This window comes from Siniperca chuatsi, linkage group LG3 (genome assembly GCF_020085105.1).
Source record: "Siniperca chuatsi isolate FFG_IHB_CAS linkage group LG3, ASM2008510v1, whole genome shotgun sequence".
NCBI lineage: Eukaryota > Metazoa > Chordata > Actinopteri > Centrarchiformes > Sinipercidae > Siniperca > Siniperca chuatsi.
In genome coordinates this window covers 18,681,376-18,696,969 of record NC_058044.1, presented here as the reverse complement: position 1 = coordinate 18,696,969, position 15,594 = coordinate 18,681,376, and the positions used below count along the sequence as shown (strand labels likewise).

At 39.7% G+C, this 15,594-nt stretch overlaps 1 protein-coding gene across 5 annotated transcripts; it reads right to left on the bottom strand.

The window, feature by feature from the left end:
- Positions 1-483: 483 nt before the first annotated feature.
- Positions 484-13,128, bottom strand: suz12b (SUZ12 polycomb repressive complex 2 subunit b). 5 transcript variants are annotated; one of them, XM_044189010.1, is made up of 17 exons: positions 12,958-13,128; positions 12,408-12,552; positions 11,730-11,776; positions 11,558-11,622; positions 11,302-11,370; positions 11,082-11,131; positions 9,486-9,571; positions 9,143-9,374; positions 8,792-8,897; positions 8,598-8,703; positions 8,290-8,467; positions 7,095-7,183; positions 6,583-6,726; positions 5,294-5,451; positions 4,235-4,433; positions 2,855-2,934; positions 484-2,468 (listed from the first exon to the last, which is right to left on the bottom strand). In XM_044189010.1, exons 1-17 carry the CDS (start codon positions 12,982-12,984, stop codon positions 2,156-2,158), a joined length of 2,094 nt encoding a protein of 697 aa, XP_044044945.1. In that variant the 5' UTR covers positions 12,985-13,128; the 3' UTR covers positions 484-2,155. The 5 variants fall into 5 exon arrangements, with proteins under 5 accessions (XP_044044945.1, XP_044044946.1, XP_044044947.1 ...); XM_044189011.1 differs by having other exon boundaries at positions 7,095-7,180; XM_044189012.1 differs by having other exon boundaries at positions 12,805-13,111.
- Positions 13,129-15,594: the final 2,466 nt, after the last annotated feature.

Here is a 15,594-nt window from a genome sequence, read left to right as displayed (position 1 = left end):
GGTCTTGAAAGCTCATTAGGACTGGACCTCAGTCACTGTGATGCACCTTTACATTTTATTTACAATTCAAACGTAGACTTCATGAAACCTCCGCAAAATTAAGTTTACTGAACATTTATCATGAAATCAATTTGGTGCCAAAGTCAAAGATCTAACTTGGGTTTATTTATTCTTTACCTTGAAAACAGAAGTTGACAAAATTGTCTCAACTCAAGGTTCACTTACTCGCTTGTTCTCCCATTTTTTTCCCCAAGGAGAAAGTTGTGCTACTGAAAAATAAAATATTTCATTCTACATGTGAAATATGTCTTAAGTTTTTGTTGCATGAATTCTTTATATATAATTTATAATCAGAGGTTTTAGCCTGGGGGGAATGGTATTACTCAGACTGTTATACAACTGGAATTGGGAGGCAGAGACCGTGATGGAGAGAGTGTAATGATGGCTAGTGTCCAAAAATCGCTAAAACATTACAGACATGAATAAGGTCAAATGTATTTTATTTCTTTAAATATAAAAATCCCCTTAGCCAGAGTGTACAGTTCACAATTATTATTTTTTTTTTTTTAAACAGGGTGTTCTGACAATAATGGTGAATATGTCTCCTTTTCCCCCAGATGAATACATAAACCCTCCATGCATACTGGAGGGAGGAAAATATATTGTTAATTTGGTTGTTCACAAGGGAAGTCTGATGAAATAATGAATGGTGATGATTTATGTGCACACTACAAAACATTACTGCTGCTTAAAAAAAAAAAAAAAAAGTCATGGAATGAACAAAAGAAAAAGACGCTAAGAAAAAATTATACAGAACTAAAGAGACTGATGAAAATATTCCCCTTTGGCATAAACTGCACCTAACAGGACAGAAGACTGACTTGGACCTGAAACAAACCATCCAATAAAACAGCATATTGCTTTGAGAGAAGAACTGCAATCTGTTAATTATTGGATTCAGAACAGGGCTCGGCTAAACATTTCATGTGATTACATGTACAAACATTTCTGTCAATCAGCTACTGATACTCGGAACCCATGTTAAAAAACAAAACAAAAACATGTTTAACATTGTGATTCCAACATGTTCACACCTCAAAGAAACTGCAGGTGTCAAGCATCAGAAAATTGTTCACTTTTACGTCTTGAATGCTATGCACTCTACACGACATATGGGGTGATGCACTGCTGGTTGTTTAAGTAAGTCTTAGGAAGTAAAATATTCAGAACAGTTGAGTTCCCTGGCTTTCCTTGAGCTATTATCAATGCAGGCCAAAAGGCTTAGGGGTGATGAAGTAGGAGTTTTGAATTTATTTTCTTGTCCAGGATCCAAGGCTTACAGTATAACACTATTGTCATGGCAACCTACGAGCAAAACCCACAATCCATTTTGGGGTCCTAACACAAGCTTTACAGGCTTTATATACTCTAGACATTGATGCCAAGTGTAGATTTTTTTTTTTTACTGTAATGTTCTCTTAACTGTATGACCCTTGAAATTAAATGTCATTCACAACAGTGAAATCAAACCCACTAAAGTTTCTCCACTGATGTCAGTGGAAAAGCTGCATTTAACATTTGGCGCAGCATGAATAAAAAACAAGACAATTTCAAGGTAAGCTTTCTAAATACAAACACCAAGTGCTAAAATAATCAGCTAAAAGGATAAGTTCTCAACAAGGTTATTGTTTGTGTACAAATAATCAAGAGTGACAATGTTACCAGTACAGTTTTAACTGTAGTCTTGATACAGTTGTCTATAACAAGGACATACCAAAGGCAGTCGTGCCACACCAGAAGACTTTGTTTGTTCACTCTCTCACCCAAAGACAGATACTTCAGCCACACCTACAAAATGCATATTAAGTAGGTTCAACTGACATCATCCAGTCCTCAAATTCCTGGTTTGTGTAGATGTGGGTGATTCACTTTTATATAGTTCATATTTGGTTCAATTCCAAGTTCCAAAAACTTGTTTACCTTGTATGCTGGTCTGCTTCAGGTCAGATCCTCCGGTGACCAGTTCTCCCACCTATCTAAGCACCAAAGGGTTGGTAATGTTCATTGAAGAAGAAAAACACCCAAATCAAAACAAAAAAAACCAAAAAAAAACCGCGACAATCATTGTTCCATCCATCCATCCATCCATCCAACATCAGTCTGTTAGTGCGCTTTTTGTCCTCTTGCCCTGTTTCCCCCCAGTGGAGGTGACGGCGTTGCCGTTGCAGGCTCCTGCTGATACCAGAGTCTGGTCCTGCTGCGCCTCCTCAGTGTCTGGCAGCTCCTCTTGGATCTGTCGCAGACGGGCCATGGCACGGTCAATGGTGGCTGTGCTCACCAGGTTGAAGTCGTGCATGCTGACTAGATGCAGGAGGAAGTTGCGGCAGAGGTTGCGGCGGATGATGTGGGCACCACGGTTCTCCGCGAAAAGCATGATGGCCTGATTCATCTGGTTGTCTGCTATGAAACTGCAGGGAACATAGAGAACAGAAGAGCTTAGTTTCTAGTGTTTCAATAGATTGATGGGACAAGAGTAGCAGTCACAAAATGTACAACTACTGCATATTTGACTAAATTGATGCCACAGCTCCAATAGACATAGGGTACATATGAGAGATCACAGTGAAGTGCTTCGGATTTGTTTTCAATCTGTAGTGGCCCTCCTGTTTGAGCATACAGTTTTCCATAGCAACAAAATTCAAGAAATTCTCTTCAGGGTTTAGGCAAGTTACCCATCAAAAATAAATCTACATTAATACACAACCAATTAGTTTGCTTAAATATCAGCTTCAGGAATGCTGTACGAGGATCGAGTAACATCCACCACTTCCCAGCACTGTTGTATTGAACGCACCCATGCTTCATGACGTGCAGGTTCCACAGCTTCATCACTTCCTTCTCTCCCTCATTGACATCTGTGAACTCATCCAGTTGCTGTAAGTAAAAAACAAAAGTGTACAAATTATGATGATGCAATACGAACACATTGTCATCTCAGCTAGTAAAATACCACAACACTAAAGAAGGGCTAACTACCTCCGATGTATGTATGAGAAAAGCTAAAAACAACCATGGTGCTTAACAGTACAACTTATGTCATACTCCAATACTTGTGAACACACTGTAATGACGTTTGGTGTTGAAAGCAAGGGAACCTTTTTTTAAATGATGATCAATTCATTTTAGGCATTTTCTGTTCGCCCTGACAGTGAAATGAGTATTGACAGAGACTACAACAAGTAATGTTAGCAGGTTCAGGAAATCAATACTAAAGTGATAAAAATGTTGTGTACGGGTGTAAGAGCAAGCTGACAAATTGTTCTGTGTTGGCAATAGTTTTTACTCTGAGCACCTTTTAAGTTATTTATGGGGAGAAGGGCTGACCCAAATGCTTTGACTCGTTGTTGCCATGGTAATCTGACACCAAAATCAGTATTCCAAAGCTTCATTTTTGTTTTTCCCCTTCTCTTAAGATTTTCTCTGAGCACCTCAGAAACACTCACATACAACCACTTTTATTCTAAGTGTGATTGTTCCAGTTTACTGGCCTCAGTCAAGGTTACTACACAGTTTTTTCCTTTGATTGATTTCATTACTGGGTTCTTGTTACTTGCATTAGTGAAGAACGCACTTGTTTTAAGAGATACAAGTGTTGTTGTCCATCTGAATCAATGATAATTACCAACTACACAAGATGCTGAGAAAGCAGCTTTCCAGTCATAATGCTGTTATGAACTTCCTGCCAATCTTAAGTACGTATCTCTGCATTATAATGTTTAGCTGACGTGTACGTTGTGTTACAAGGTTAACTGCATTATTGAACCAATGAAACTGCCCAGATGTCTTTTTGCATATTGACACAATGTTAAGTACAAGACCCTTATACAGTTTTTCTTGTCCTCCTTAGAATGCAACACACTTCAACACCATAAATTACAATGACCATCATCAACACGGACTTGAGTCAATGCCTCTCAAGTCAGTCAAAATTTTAACATCAAGCATTAAGTCCAGGAACAGTTCCCAATACAGAGTAACAACAGTAACAAAGTACACAAGTGAAAAAACACAGCTGAGATGAGATTCTGTGTGTGCTTCAGTGGGTGGCAATAACTTGAGAAATTTCCTCTTTAGCAACTCTCTGGACATTTAAGGGTGTCTCCATAAGTAGTGTGACATCTTCATTTACAGTGAAGCCAGACACAAAACGACACAATGAGTTATGGCTTCTCACCGTGGCAGTCTTCTCTCTGAGCCACTCTGGATCTCTCTCGTCCTCACTGTCCTCTTCCATCTCCTGGGGCCGCAGGGGCATGCAGCTGTCACTGTGGAAGTACAGACGGTTGTGTCCGCTGACATAGGTCCTCTGCTGCTCCAGCTCTCCGTCCTCAGTCTCCAGGAACTCTGACAGGCTCGGTTTGGTCCTCTTGGGCCTAGTGGAAGGGAGAGAGGAAAGAAATCTATGTACGTTGGAATTTCAAAATCTCCATACTCTCATTTGTTAGATATTACATACTGATAGCCCAATTACCCCCTTCATTTTTTGGTATATTTTATAAAATGCAACCAACTTTGCACCATAAACAAACTATCAACTATGATCAATCACTAGAGATGTTCCAGTCCGGGCATATTTTAGTGGATCGGTATCAGCTAAAATAAAGTCTATCAACATCCGACTCTCTTTACTGAACTCTACTGTGATTAGTCCAACAGGCCAAATGAAACTTGTCTGTTGTCTGGTTAAAGTGCTCTCTGTAAGGTGGTGTCTGTACTCGGCCAGAGATCATTTGTGAGGCAAGAAGCTCCACTCTGTAATACCACTTTACAACTGCAAGCGTTTTAGTTCCAATAAATCCAACAGAGAGAGACTTGGATCGGGAGAGAGGCCCAAAAATAAATAAATAACCTTGATTGGGACATCCGTGTCAATCACTCAAGTCTTACAAAAAAAAAAAAAAAAAGTGTCTTAATCAGAACATCCCATCTTGAATATTTACCACACTTTTCTTTAATTACCACACCAGTATGAGAAACCTGCCGACTGAAAAAAGCTCATCTATTTAGGGTCACTTTCTTGCAGAGTGCCACAAACTATCCTTGTTCTAAATGTGGTTTAACCCAGCTCATTGCTCATGAACAGTTAATTCAATTGATTATACCAATTCATCACTAAACCAGACCAGAATGAAAAGCCAATTAAAGTGGTCATTTAAAGTAAGTTAATTACATTGTCTGACATGCGTTGACTTTGAAGATGAACACTGCTTTTGAACAAAGGGCACAAGTTTACCTGCAAACCAGTATGTGAGTTACAGCAGTCCTCTTGACGGGGCCATTGCGGCTGAAAGCAAAGCCGGGTTGGCTGTGGATGTCCTGAGGGTTGCCAACGTAAGAGCCGTCATAGCACTCATTGATGGACACATCTATCCTTGCTCCTTTGGGGTGAGGCTGCAAATTTTACAAAAGAAAATTAGTGGAATTCTTCAGGATATTGTATTCAGCAGAAACACAGAAGGCCTGGTACTTATTCTGATCAAGGGGAACCTGTTACTAACTGTCAAGGTTAGCAGTGGGACTTCTCATAGGGTAAGCCGCATTGTGCTTTGGATAAAAGTGCCTGTTCAGACAGGTAAATGGAGGGTGCTCTGCTAGGAGCATTGTAAGAGAGGGTAGAGGAAAAGAGAAACATGGAGAATGAGAAGCAACTAGCTGCAATTAAAAAATTGGTGAGAGTAGAGAAGTTTTCCTAGACCCCTTGTTAAACAGTGGTTGCCCTTTGTGGTTTGACAGATGATGATTTGCACTGCATATGTACCACAAGTAAAAAGTTAGCAGGTGCACACTCAACCTGAGGTGCTCCCCCCCAGGAAACACCAGTAAGCAGTCCACTGTGGGTGGTCTGCAAACTGTGAAAGAGTACAGAGAAGCAGAAGCAAGCAGGTTTTTCAACATCTGCAATGCACAGTCATCACACATATCTTAAATAAAACTTACCTTTTAAATTATCACAAACTTCTTGAAAAGTCCGGATTATGTTTTTTGCACCAATCCTGACTTGAGTCATATAATACTGAGTTTCTTTCAATACAGAGTCCAGAGCCGATATTATCCCCCCCCCCCAATACAGCTGCACAGTATGCACTTCAAAAGATTAAGGCTTAGGTTTGTCTATTATCAACAAATCCCAAGAAAAGACAAAAATTAAATGTATTCATCCTGCTAACAAGTACTGTCTGCGTAGCCACAGCCTGATATTGCTTCAGCAACTGTGTGATACAACTCTATTCTTGCAAAAATGACATAGCACATAAGAGCTGCTCTCCAGAGATAGTCAAAGAATCATTTCAGAATAAACTAACCAAGAAACAGTTGCCTCTTGCTTTTAGCATTCATCCACCAAGCTGTCTGTGTTTGTTACCGAGTGGTGGTGACTGAGATACGGCTTTACACACACACACACACACACACACACAGTATCTTTGGTTATTTTGGTATTTGTAGACTTCGAAATTGCTTGAAATCAGGTGGTGTCTTACGAAGACACAAGACTAGCCCCACCATGCACACTCCGTTCCTTACCACATAGTTGAAGATGAAGCGGGAGTGGGAGAGTTTGAGGTGTTTGAGCAGGCTGTACAGTTTGCTGCAGTTCAGGGTACACCAGGGACAGTGAAGATCATCTCTTGCCTCTGTTTGCTGCCGTGTGTTATTGTTGTATAGGAACTGAACAAGGACAGATCACATTAGTTGAAAGCTAAACCAGAGAAGGTGAGCTTATCACAGATGTAAATGGGTGATATGGTGACAGTATTGCTTAACATCAGAGTTACTGTCACATTTTAGTACACAAACCCGAAGGACCGAGTGCCCAACAGGGTCAAAACTATTAATTGTTTAAAACTAGATTTATGAACCTCGTACTAGTTGTGATGAACAATTACAAACCAGTTAGGTCTCAAAATGTAACAGTAATTCCAAGCATTTAAAAAAAAAAACCAGACCACAAAGACATTTTGATTTTCAGCCACCTCACCAAAAGAGTCTTGTAAATCAGTGTCCCAGTTGTGTTTTTTTACTGTAGTGCGGTGTACCTGATAAAATATACGTAGCTTCTGCCGCGGCTCACACGGGACCTGCTCTTTCCTCGTCTGAATGTCTGTGCTGACTGACTCTTTCACTGCTGACGGGAACAGATGGAGAGGTTATTTCTTGGAGAACCACCAAATCATAAAATTCGATTTGATACATTCAGCATGTATTTGAGAAAATGTAGAAATTGCATTGTTTTCCCAAAACATCAAGCTCTATTTCTGTTGCTAAAGCCCCTTTTCAGACATGGAATCTGTAACATTGCATTCATCTACCTGTTAAAAGTAATGGCTTTTTGGCATTCAAACATATTTCTCTGTTATGTCAATGTTCCATTATGGATCCATTAAAAATATGGCGGGACCATTACAGATAGAGCAGCAATGTTCCTGCAATATTTGGACAAAAAAACCCCATTCCTTCCTATCACAACAGCTGGAATGTAATCATTAGAAGAAAGAAGAGTGTTTACAGGTCTCATGGGTTGTATCACCAATATGTTTTCTTATACATTTATTCTTTTATTAGACAAAACATATAGAATCTGCTGCCCATTTCACACAGCCCAAACAGAGTTAAAAAATGACACAATGTTAAGTAAAAACTCAATTCCCAATTGCTCATATACAGTATGCACATACTTCATGACTTCTACAGGAACATGACCAGGGCCTTATTCAAAGATTGACATGTTAAGTTTCCAGTAACATTCATGGAGTGATGTGCATGTCTGAAAAGGGACACAACAGTTATGACTCACTGAGTGCTTTCTGCCAGATTCAGATTCACAAATAGACCATCCCACACCAATATTGCAGTGGGTGAAAATTGCAAAACCATGACCCATTCAGCTTTGCTTAGAGAACCTGGCATGAAAAAAAAAAAAAAATTACCTTCAGTTCTTTGTTTGGTGCTGTTTATGATCACTTCTGCAGTACTTTTAATAAAGCAGAAGGTGGAATTGTGAACCATTTATGTCCCCTCCCATCCTCCCTCATCTATTGATGTTTTCTGCCTCCTGCTCTTAAATGTAATACAAGGTTAAATGTAATTCAAGCTGTAATAAAAAGGATTCTGGAAAATGTGATGGTTCCACACAACAACACTGATAGAAATCCTCCACATCACAGTGCATTTCTAAAATCAGCCTTATCTTAAAACAAAGTTAAAGCTATCTTATGGTGTTTTAGTACTTACTCATGAGGGCAGCTCGGTGGTTGCTGGTCCTCGTCTCCATGGGGCTGGAGCTGTCGGAGTTACGAGTAGCAAGGGGTTTGGCCACGGGGGCAGTGGACTTTCCACTAGCATCACCTGTCCAACGCAGCATGAACTGCAATGTGGGTCCCTGAGAAAATGTCTCAAATGGTGGTAGTCTCTGTGGGACAGTCATACAGAGTAATGGTCAGTGATGTGGTGTGAAGAGGACAACAAACCCTAAGTTAAGAAAGGGAGCCAAGGAGGAGAAAACCCTGGGATCAAAAAAAAAAAAAAAGTCTCACACACACCTTTCCATCAAGAATGGTTTCCCATGTAGCTCGCTTCTTGCTGACAGGGCTGTCCTCCATGCCTTGCATTGACACCTCGTACTCCCCATCCAGCAGCTGCAATCTCCTGCAGAAAACAAATCAAGAGGAATGATTTTAAAGTAGTGAAAAAGGAACGGTAAAAGGGATTTTACAACTTAATGACAAGACCTTACCTATTCTTATCAAAGACAGTCATCTGTGCAACATAGGTCTCTGTGGTCTCTCCTTCATCTCTATGGGATAAACTTCTCTTCTTTCTGCTAGGAGTATCGGTAACATCTTTGCACAAACAAAAATGAAAATACAAAAATAGAGTGAGAAATTTCATATCCAACCAGTAACCATTTCAGTTACAGCCAACATTATTGTTTCAGATGATGCGCCCGAAGAAAAGACCTTCCTTGCCAACAGCAGCTTTCTGTTGCCCAATTCTGAACTATCATGCACTGTTAAATCATTCATCCCCATACAAGCTGTACTTCGGCAGAAACAGAACACAAATGGCTTTGATGTGGATGTCCTACCAATGTTCTCGTTGGCCTCGCCATTGACCAGACCATTAGTATCTCTCCTCCCTGTGCGTGACACCCTGAACAGGAGCGAATAGGACTTGACCATGTGGCTGTTGCTGGGCTCAAATTCGTTGCTGGAGACCAGTAAGGAAGGGTACGAGCCGGGCTTGGTTAGGTTACTGTCAGGATTCAAAGGCACCTGCTTTTTACCTGTAGGCACTTGCTTAACCGGGCAGCTGACATCCTGAAAGAAAAATATCCTAACTTAATTTAACAAACACCATCACTAGTAAGTAACAGCAGATTCAATTATTTTCTTTAAGTGAGAGACTGGCTCAATAATATTTCACTTTACCTTGCGTTTTTTATGGCAGACTTTGACAAGTAGCACCTCTAAGGACACAGAATTTTGTTCATTTTCTGAATTCTGAGATGGCTTTTCTGTAAGGACACAAAACAAGTTTAGTGTCATCCTTCTGTCCATTTTTGATAAACAAGATCCTAGATAACATTAACGTGAAGCACACATGATTTTCATTGTTCTCTCTATGTACTAGTTGTAAGGCTGATGCTCTTATTGGTATACAAAGCTTCTTCTGCGTCGCTCCTGAGAAGCGTGTCCACTCCTCCTGTCACTGGTATCAGTGTGTGTTTGACATTTTTTGAGGAAAACTGCTTGCTTCAATACAATTCTTTAGCATGCCAGCAGTTGTTGACTGCAGTTAGGTGGTGTCATGGCAACACAGCACTTACAATGAGTGTGTTTACATGTGCACTAGTATCCTGGTTTTGACCCTTATTCTGGTTTTGATCTTATCCAGGAACTGATGTTTACATGGAACATGAGAAACCTGGTTTTTAAAGATTAAACTGGAGAGGGGAGGAGAGGACAAAACAACAAAAAAAAAAAAGGAAAACATAAAAATAAAAAAACAAAACCTCCACCAACCAATATCGGACCTGCTCCCTTCTACAAGTCTGGGGGCGATCCCGGATGGGAAGTTTAGCAGTAGACCGATCCCCTCCGATGGGTCTGGGGGTGGCCCACCGCGACAACTCCCACAAAACGCTTAAAAATCCATTAATGCTTATACCTCTGGGGTGGACCCTGCTGTCCTGCCCCCTGCTGCCACCCCGAACCCACCCTATGGCCCCCCCCTCCCTCCCCGGCATGCTGGCCAGGGGCTGTACATGGTCAATTTACAACCCCACAAGGCTAAAATCACCCACATCCTCTATTTTCATCATTATTATTACTTATTTATTATTTTCCCTACCTTGTCTCTTTCCTTTGTCATTACTCATTAGCCATCCTCGTTACAAACATACTTCACCTAATCTTACATGTCATGTCACAAACACTAGCCAAACTCAACCTCCCAGTTCAATATAAACTGTTGTACTGTACTTGTCTTAATGTCCTAATGTCTGTATGTTTTAACTTCGTCCAACTGTCCTATGTCTTTTTGTCATGTTATATTGAACCAATAAAAGAAACCTGGTTATTCATATCGCTGTATTATTCGAACAGTATGCAGGTTTCTGATCATCTGTGTGCAGTTGTGTCTTGATTCCTCAACATCTCAGCCACTGTGTTAAGGTGTTTACATGCCACAATATCTCGGTTTCTACCGGAGTATTCCAGGTGGAATGTCCAAGTTTCTCAAAACCAGAATAAGGCCTTATCCAGGTTTCTGACACCAGGATATGGTGTTTACATGCGCAACACATAACCGGGACACTCCAAAAAACACAATCATGACAAGGATACTAGTATACATGTAAAAGCACTCAATGACAACTGGATATTGCAGGAATGCCTAATGACAGCATGACTATAAGCAACAACAAAAACTTCCTTACTCTGACAATTTTCTATGCATTTCTGAGTGTTTCCCTTTAAACAAGCATACTAAACACAAGTACTTTGTTAAGAGTAAAATGTGCTTACCATCCTTATGGAAGAACCCAGTGAAGGTTAACTGTAGATGTGAAGACAAACTAAAGAACCAACAGAAAAATGCACAGGTGAAATTATGGCATATCTAGTGCTTGGACTGTTAATATGAATGGTCATGACTGGTGTCAAACCAGTTTCTCTGGTATTTTAGTCCCTAAAAAACTATCCAGCAATAAAAAGGGGCACATCAGCTGTTGTAGAGCAGTGTTACCTTGGAGAATCCTGCTCTCCCTTCATCTTCTCCACCTTCTGCAACATATCATCCACTTTGAATGTTTTCCTGGGACGAAGGATTCAAAGTCACACAGGTTCAAAATCAGTTAGTTAATACTACAACAGATCCTAAATGAGATTATAAACATATCTGGTACGAATCATCTTTTAAAAACACTGCTGGTGCATCTTCATATGTATAAAAAAGGAACTCCGTTCATATATCATAACTGAAAACACATCAGATTTCATACCTTCTGGCATTTGATCGACCGTTTCTGTGAGACATGAAGGTGAGTGTCCTGTGCAAAAATATGGGCTAAGAAGGGAAAAAAGAATAGATTAATTAATTAATCCCTCAATTTAACTGTGCTGGCTAATCAATGAAATGACTCATAGAAAAGAGATGTATGGTAATTCACTTACTGCAATCAAGTTCCTTGTGCGGAGAAATCTGTATATCTGAGTTGGTTCTGGAAATAGAAAGAGGTGTTGCTGTGATTTTTAATTTGGACACTATCACACAGCCCTATAACTATGTTTTCTTGATCATTTTGCAAAGTTCAATCAGAAACCCACTAAAATCTGGAACATGAGCTAAAGTGAAAAAGGGCTGTCCTGGGTTTTACAGAGTAAAGTTGTCCTGCATTATGAGACAGGCCCCTCCATCAGTCTGCTGCCTTTCAATTTCACTGCGCCAGGATCTGAGAAATGAATCCATATTATTGCTAATACATGCCAAAAGAAGGGGTGTTAACAGGTGGTGGCTGATCAGGCAAAACATCCACCAACCAAAGAAAAACGGATCAGATAATAAACAATACATATTTTCTTTGATTCCAGTCTGATAACTGCAACCTAAATACAGTTACCATGAGATACGTTTAGTTACAACAAACAATATCTGGGGCTCCCTACAGACTGCCAGTTAAACTACGGAGGTCTGTCAGCCAAAACCTGATATTGAGAATAATATAGAGAATAATATAAGTAACAGTAAAGTTAAGCGGGTAGCTAAATGCTTGTTGAAAACATGGAAAAGTTCTTCTCATGTTACCAAAACAGAAAAGCCGCATTACTAAGTGACGAGTGGTGAAATCTCACTTTCAAAGGCCTGTAGGAACAGCTCATGGTCGGCCTGAATCTGCTCCATCTTCGGCTTCTTCACAGAGTTCATCATTGCTGATGAGGCAGGGTACACAGCGCCGTTAGCTTTGCAACTCGCCCCACTCATAATATGACCTGAGTTCTGCGAGTGAACAATAACGTAAATGTTAATACATAAATTATTCCAGAACAAATGGTGGCAATACATGTTAGCTTAGCCAGTAGGCAAATACTCGCGTTAGCAGTCGATCGAGCTAGCTCAGCTAAAAGCACAATGCTAACATGTTAGTTAGCTTGGTATTTCAGCGTAGTCATTATTTTATTCAAACTACGATTAAGGAAAAATCTAAAATCGGCGTGTGGTAGATATCGGACATAAATAAAGGCAACCCACCCTGGCCGATGGCATTAAATTCTTAGCCTCGCTGCCTCCAGCACAAGCCTGGCAGACTCAACAGCAGAAACCCATGAAGATGAAGAGGAGGCGACGAGACGCTGGCTAGTTAGCTAACCTAGCAGTGCTAGCATGGTTTACTAGAAAACAAACCTCCGTACGCCTGAGCTTCCACCGCATTCAAATGCCACAAGTGTCGTTTGATATCGGAGAAAGAAGGTTGGAGTATTTTGGATCAAATTATTGATTATCTATCTGTAATTTATTGTTGGTGTGGTTTCCTTCAATTTGTACTGAACAACAGAGGATTAGTCAGTTGTCAGCCAATGGGAGACGGACTAAGAGAATGCAGCGCTGTGATTGGCTGCTGACCTCCGGAGATGACATACAACCCGCTCTCGCTTTCTACGATTTTGCGGGAAATCGAGTTTATCATCAAGACGATACTGCAGCTAAAACTGTCTTATTCATATGAGACACTGCAGTACGACCCACCATGTATGCCATGAATATCTTCTATTTGATTGTACGTTGATAAAGGAATTTATTTCATGGAAAAATGGAACGATGGTCTGCAATAAATCAATCGCCAATATCATCAAGAGCTGAAAGTTAGGGGGGTTATAATCTCTTATATTACTGTTGGGACTTTATATGCTCCAAGTACGCAATGCAGTAACCGTATTTTATGGTATGTATAAATACCAAAAAAATACCACTTTGTGCTATTATTAATTACTTTTTGAATAATATTGTCATACTGTATGGTATTCCTTGCATCATATTCTTATTGCAAGGTCGTAGGTTTCGTTTCAGCAGGGAGGGGAGACCTATTGGGGGGGTCCACCCTCAGAACATTTTGAGCATTAAACACTTAATTTCCTGCATTCTGGTGAATTTTTCTGTACCAATTTCTGCATCAATTTATGGTGGTAATGTCTTCATTTATGGAAAGGTAAACACAAAATTAAGGCAGCAGGTTCAAAATTATAAAAATATAATGCACAAAGGCTCTCAGGCATTCCGTATTGCTTTCAAATATGTATTCGCCTGTAGATCAACTTTTCTCATTTAATATCATCCCTGCTGAGTTAACACACACATGTAGGCATGATTTAGTCTTCCCTCCTCTTTAGTGACTTTTGTTTGTTGAAGTAACCTCTCTAAATGTGCACGTGGCACTTATTCCCGTCAATGATAAATGAATTCATTTATAAACCCCTGGACTTTAATAGCTCCTGTGTTTCGGCAAGTTTTCTGCTGATGTTTAAAACCTTCTGCACACTCAAAATCTATCCCACATATCTGTGGTCTCTGATTTCGAGAATATAGTCGTATTATTACGAGAAAAAGTCGTAATTTAATGAGAATAAAGTCATAATATTTAAAGAAAAAAATCTACCTGCCCTATACTCTGCTGTCGTAGTACCCCCTTCAGACCGTCTGACAGACACAGAACCCCGTTTGGGACTGTACTGGATGAGACAAAGTTTTGGGACGCGGCTGAAACTAACTGAAAACACTTCTGATCAGGCATACATCTCACCACAGATCCACACAAACGTTAACTTCGCCACCTCCGATAAAGTGCAGCTCACAGCCGCTCCAGTGGGAAGCATCCTGGAGTAGTGAGACAGTCCCAAACAAAGCAAAGGTGTCTCTCAGCGAGGGGGACGCAGTCAGAGGAAACTGCAGTCCAGCCTTTTACAAGTCTAAATAACTGTAGACTGCCAGGAAATACTAAAACATGTGAAGCAACCTATTCTATTATGATTTTTTTCTCCACATATTACAACTGTTTTCTCATAATATTATGACTTTATTCTCGAAATCTCAGATTACTATTATTTTTTCTAACAGTGGCCCTTATACTCCGTCGTAGTTGACAGACTAGAATTCCGCCTTTTGGTTTATGTTATTCTCTCACTAATTTGCGGCTGACTGTTTGTCTACCAAAAACACTGACTACAACAGTGGTTATATTTAAAAAAAATTAAAATCAAAATTATTATTCAGTAGTCGCTGGATATTGGTAGGGACATGTCCGTCCCTACCTAATTCTACGCCCTTGTCTTATTGAAACTGAGCTTTACAACAACATGAATGAGCATACAACGTCGGTATAGTACGGTACATGGTTATGAAAAAATAATTCTTAAATGATGATTTTGAAATGTTGATAGCACGACGGCAAATACAAACGTAAGAGGAAATAATTTGTCCTCGGTTGCTTCAAATGTAATAGTATTTCTGCAGCGGTTTAGGAATCCCTTTATTACCCTATAACTGGGATTCAGTTCAGTAAAGGCAATTAACAATTATATAGTGGAGAGCCCCTGTTTGTAAGGCTGAAGTAGTGGAACAGTTTAGAAACACCGAATATGACACATTTACATCAAACCAAAATTACTTCACACTGAAAAAATGTGCATATGTCCACCAACAGAGCAGGAACTACACTTGCGTATTTGGAAATTAATGTCCTTAATTGTATGAAGCATTAACCGGGTTGTTTTCAAATTGTCTTCTAATCTCTATTAGAATTTCTCATCAAAAAGTATATATATATATATATATATATATATATATATATATATATATATATATATATATATATATATATATTTACTTTTAAGTATTTGACTCATATATTTGTTATTTCATGCCAAAAGCAGTGAAAATAGTGTGTCGGCCACCCAGCACACACAGTATATGACTCAGTGGTTTAGACGTTTTGAATAGGTTTTGCCATCACTCCGACACACTTTTTTAGGTACTTGATCGTGTTTC

Excerpts from the sequence above, each read along its gene's own strand:
- suz12b (XM_044189010.1), bottom strand. The coding sequence starts at position 12,984 with ATGCGGTGGAAGCTCAGGCGTACGGAG. Across the intron at positions 8,898-9,142 it reads CGAGGCCAACGAGAACATTG|ATGTTACCGATACTCCTAGC; the intron begins GTAGGACATCCA and ends GTTTGTGCAAAG. Across the intron at positions 5,452-6,582 it reads GCTTCATCTTCAACTATGTG|CCTCACCCCAAAGGAGCAAG; the intron begins GTAAGGAACGGA and ends TAAAATTTGCAG.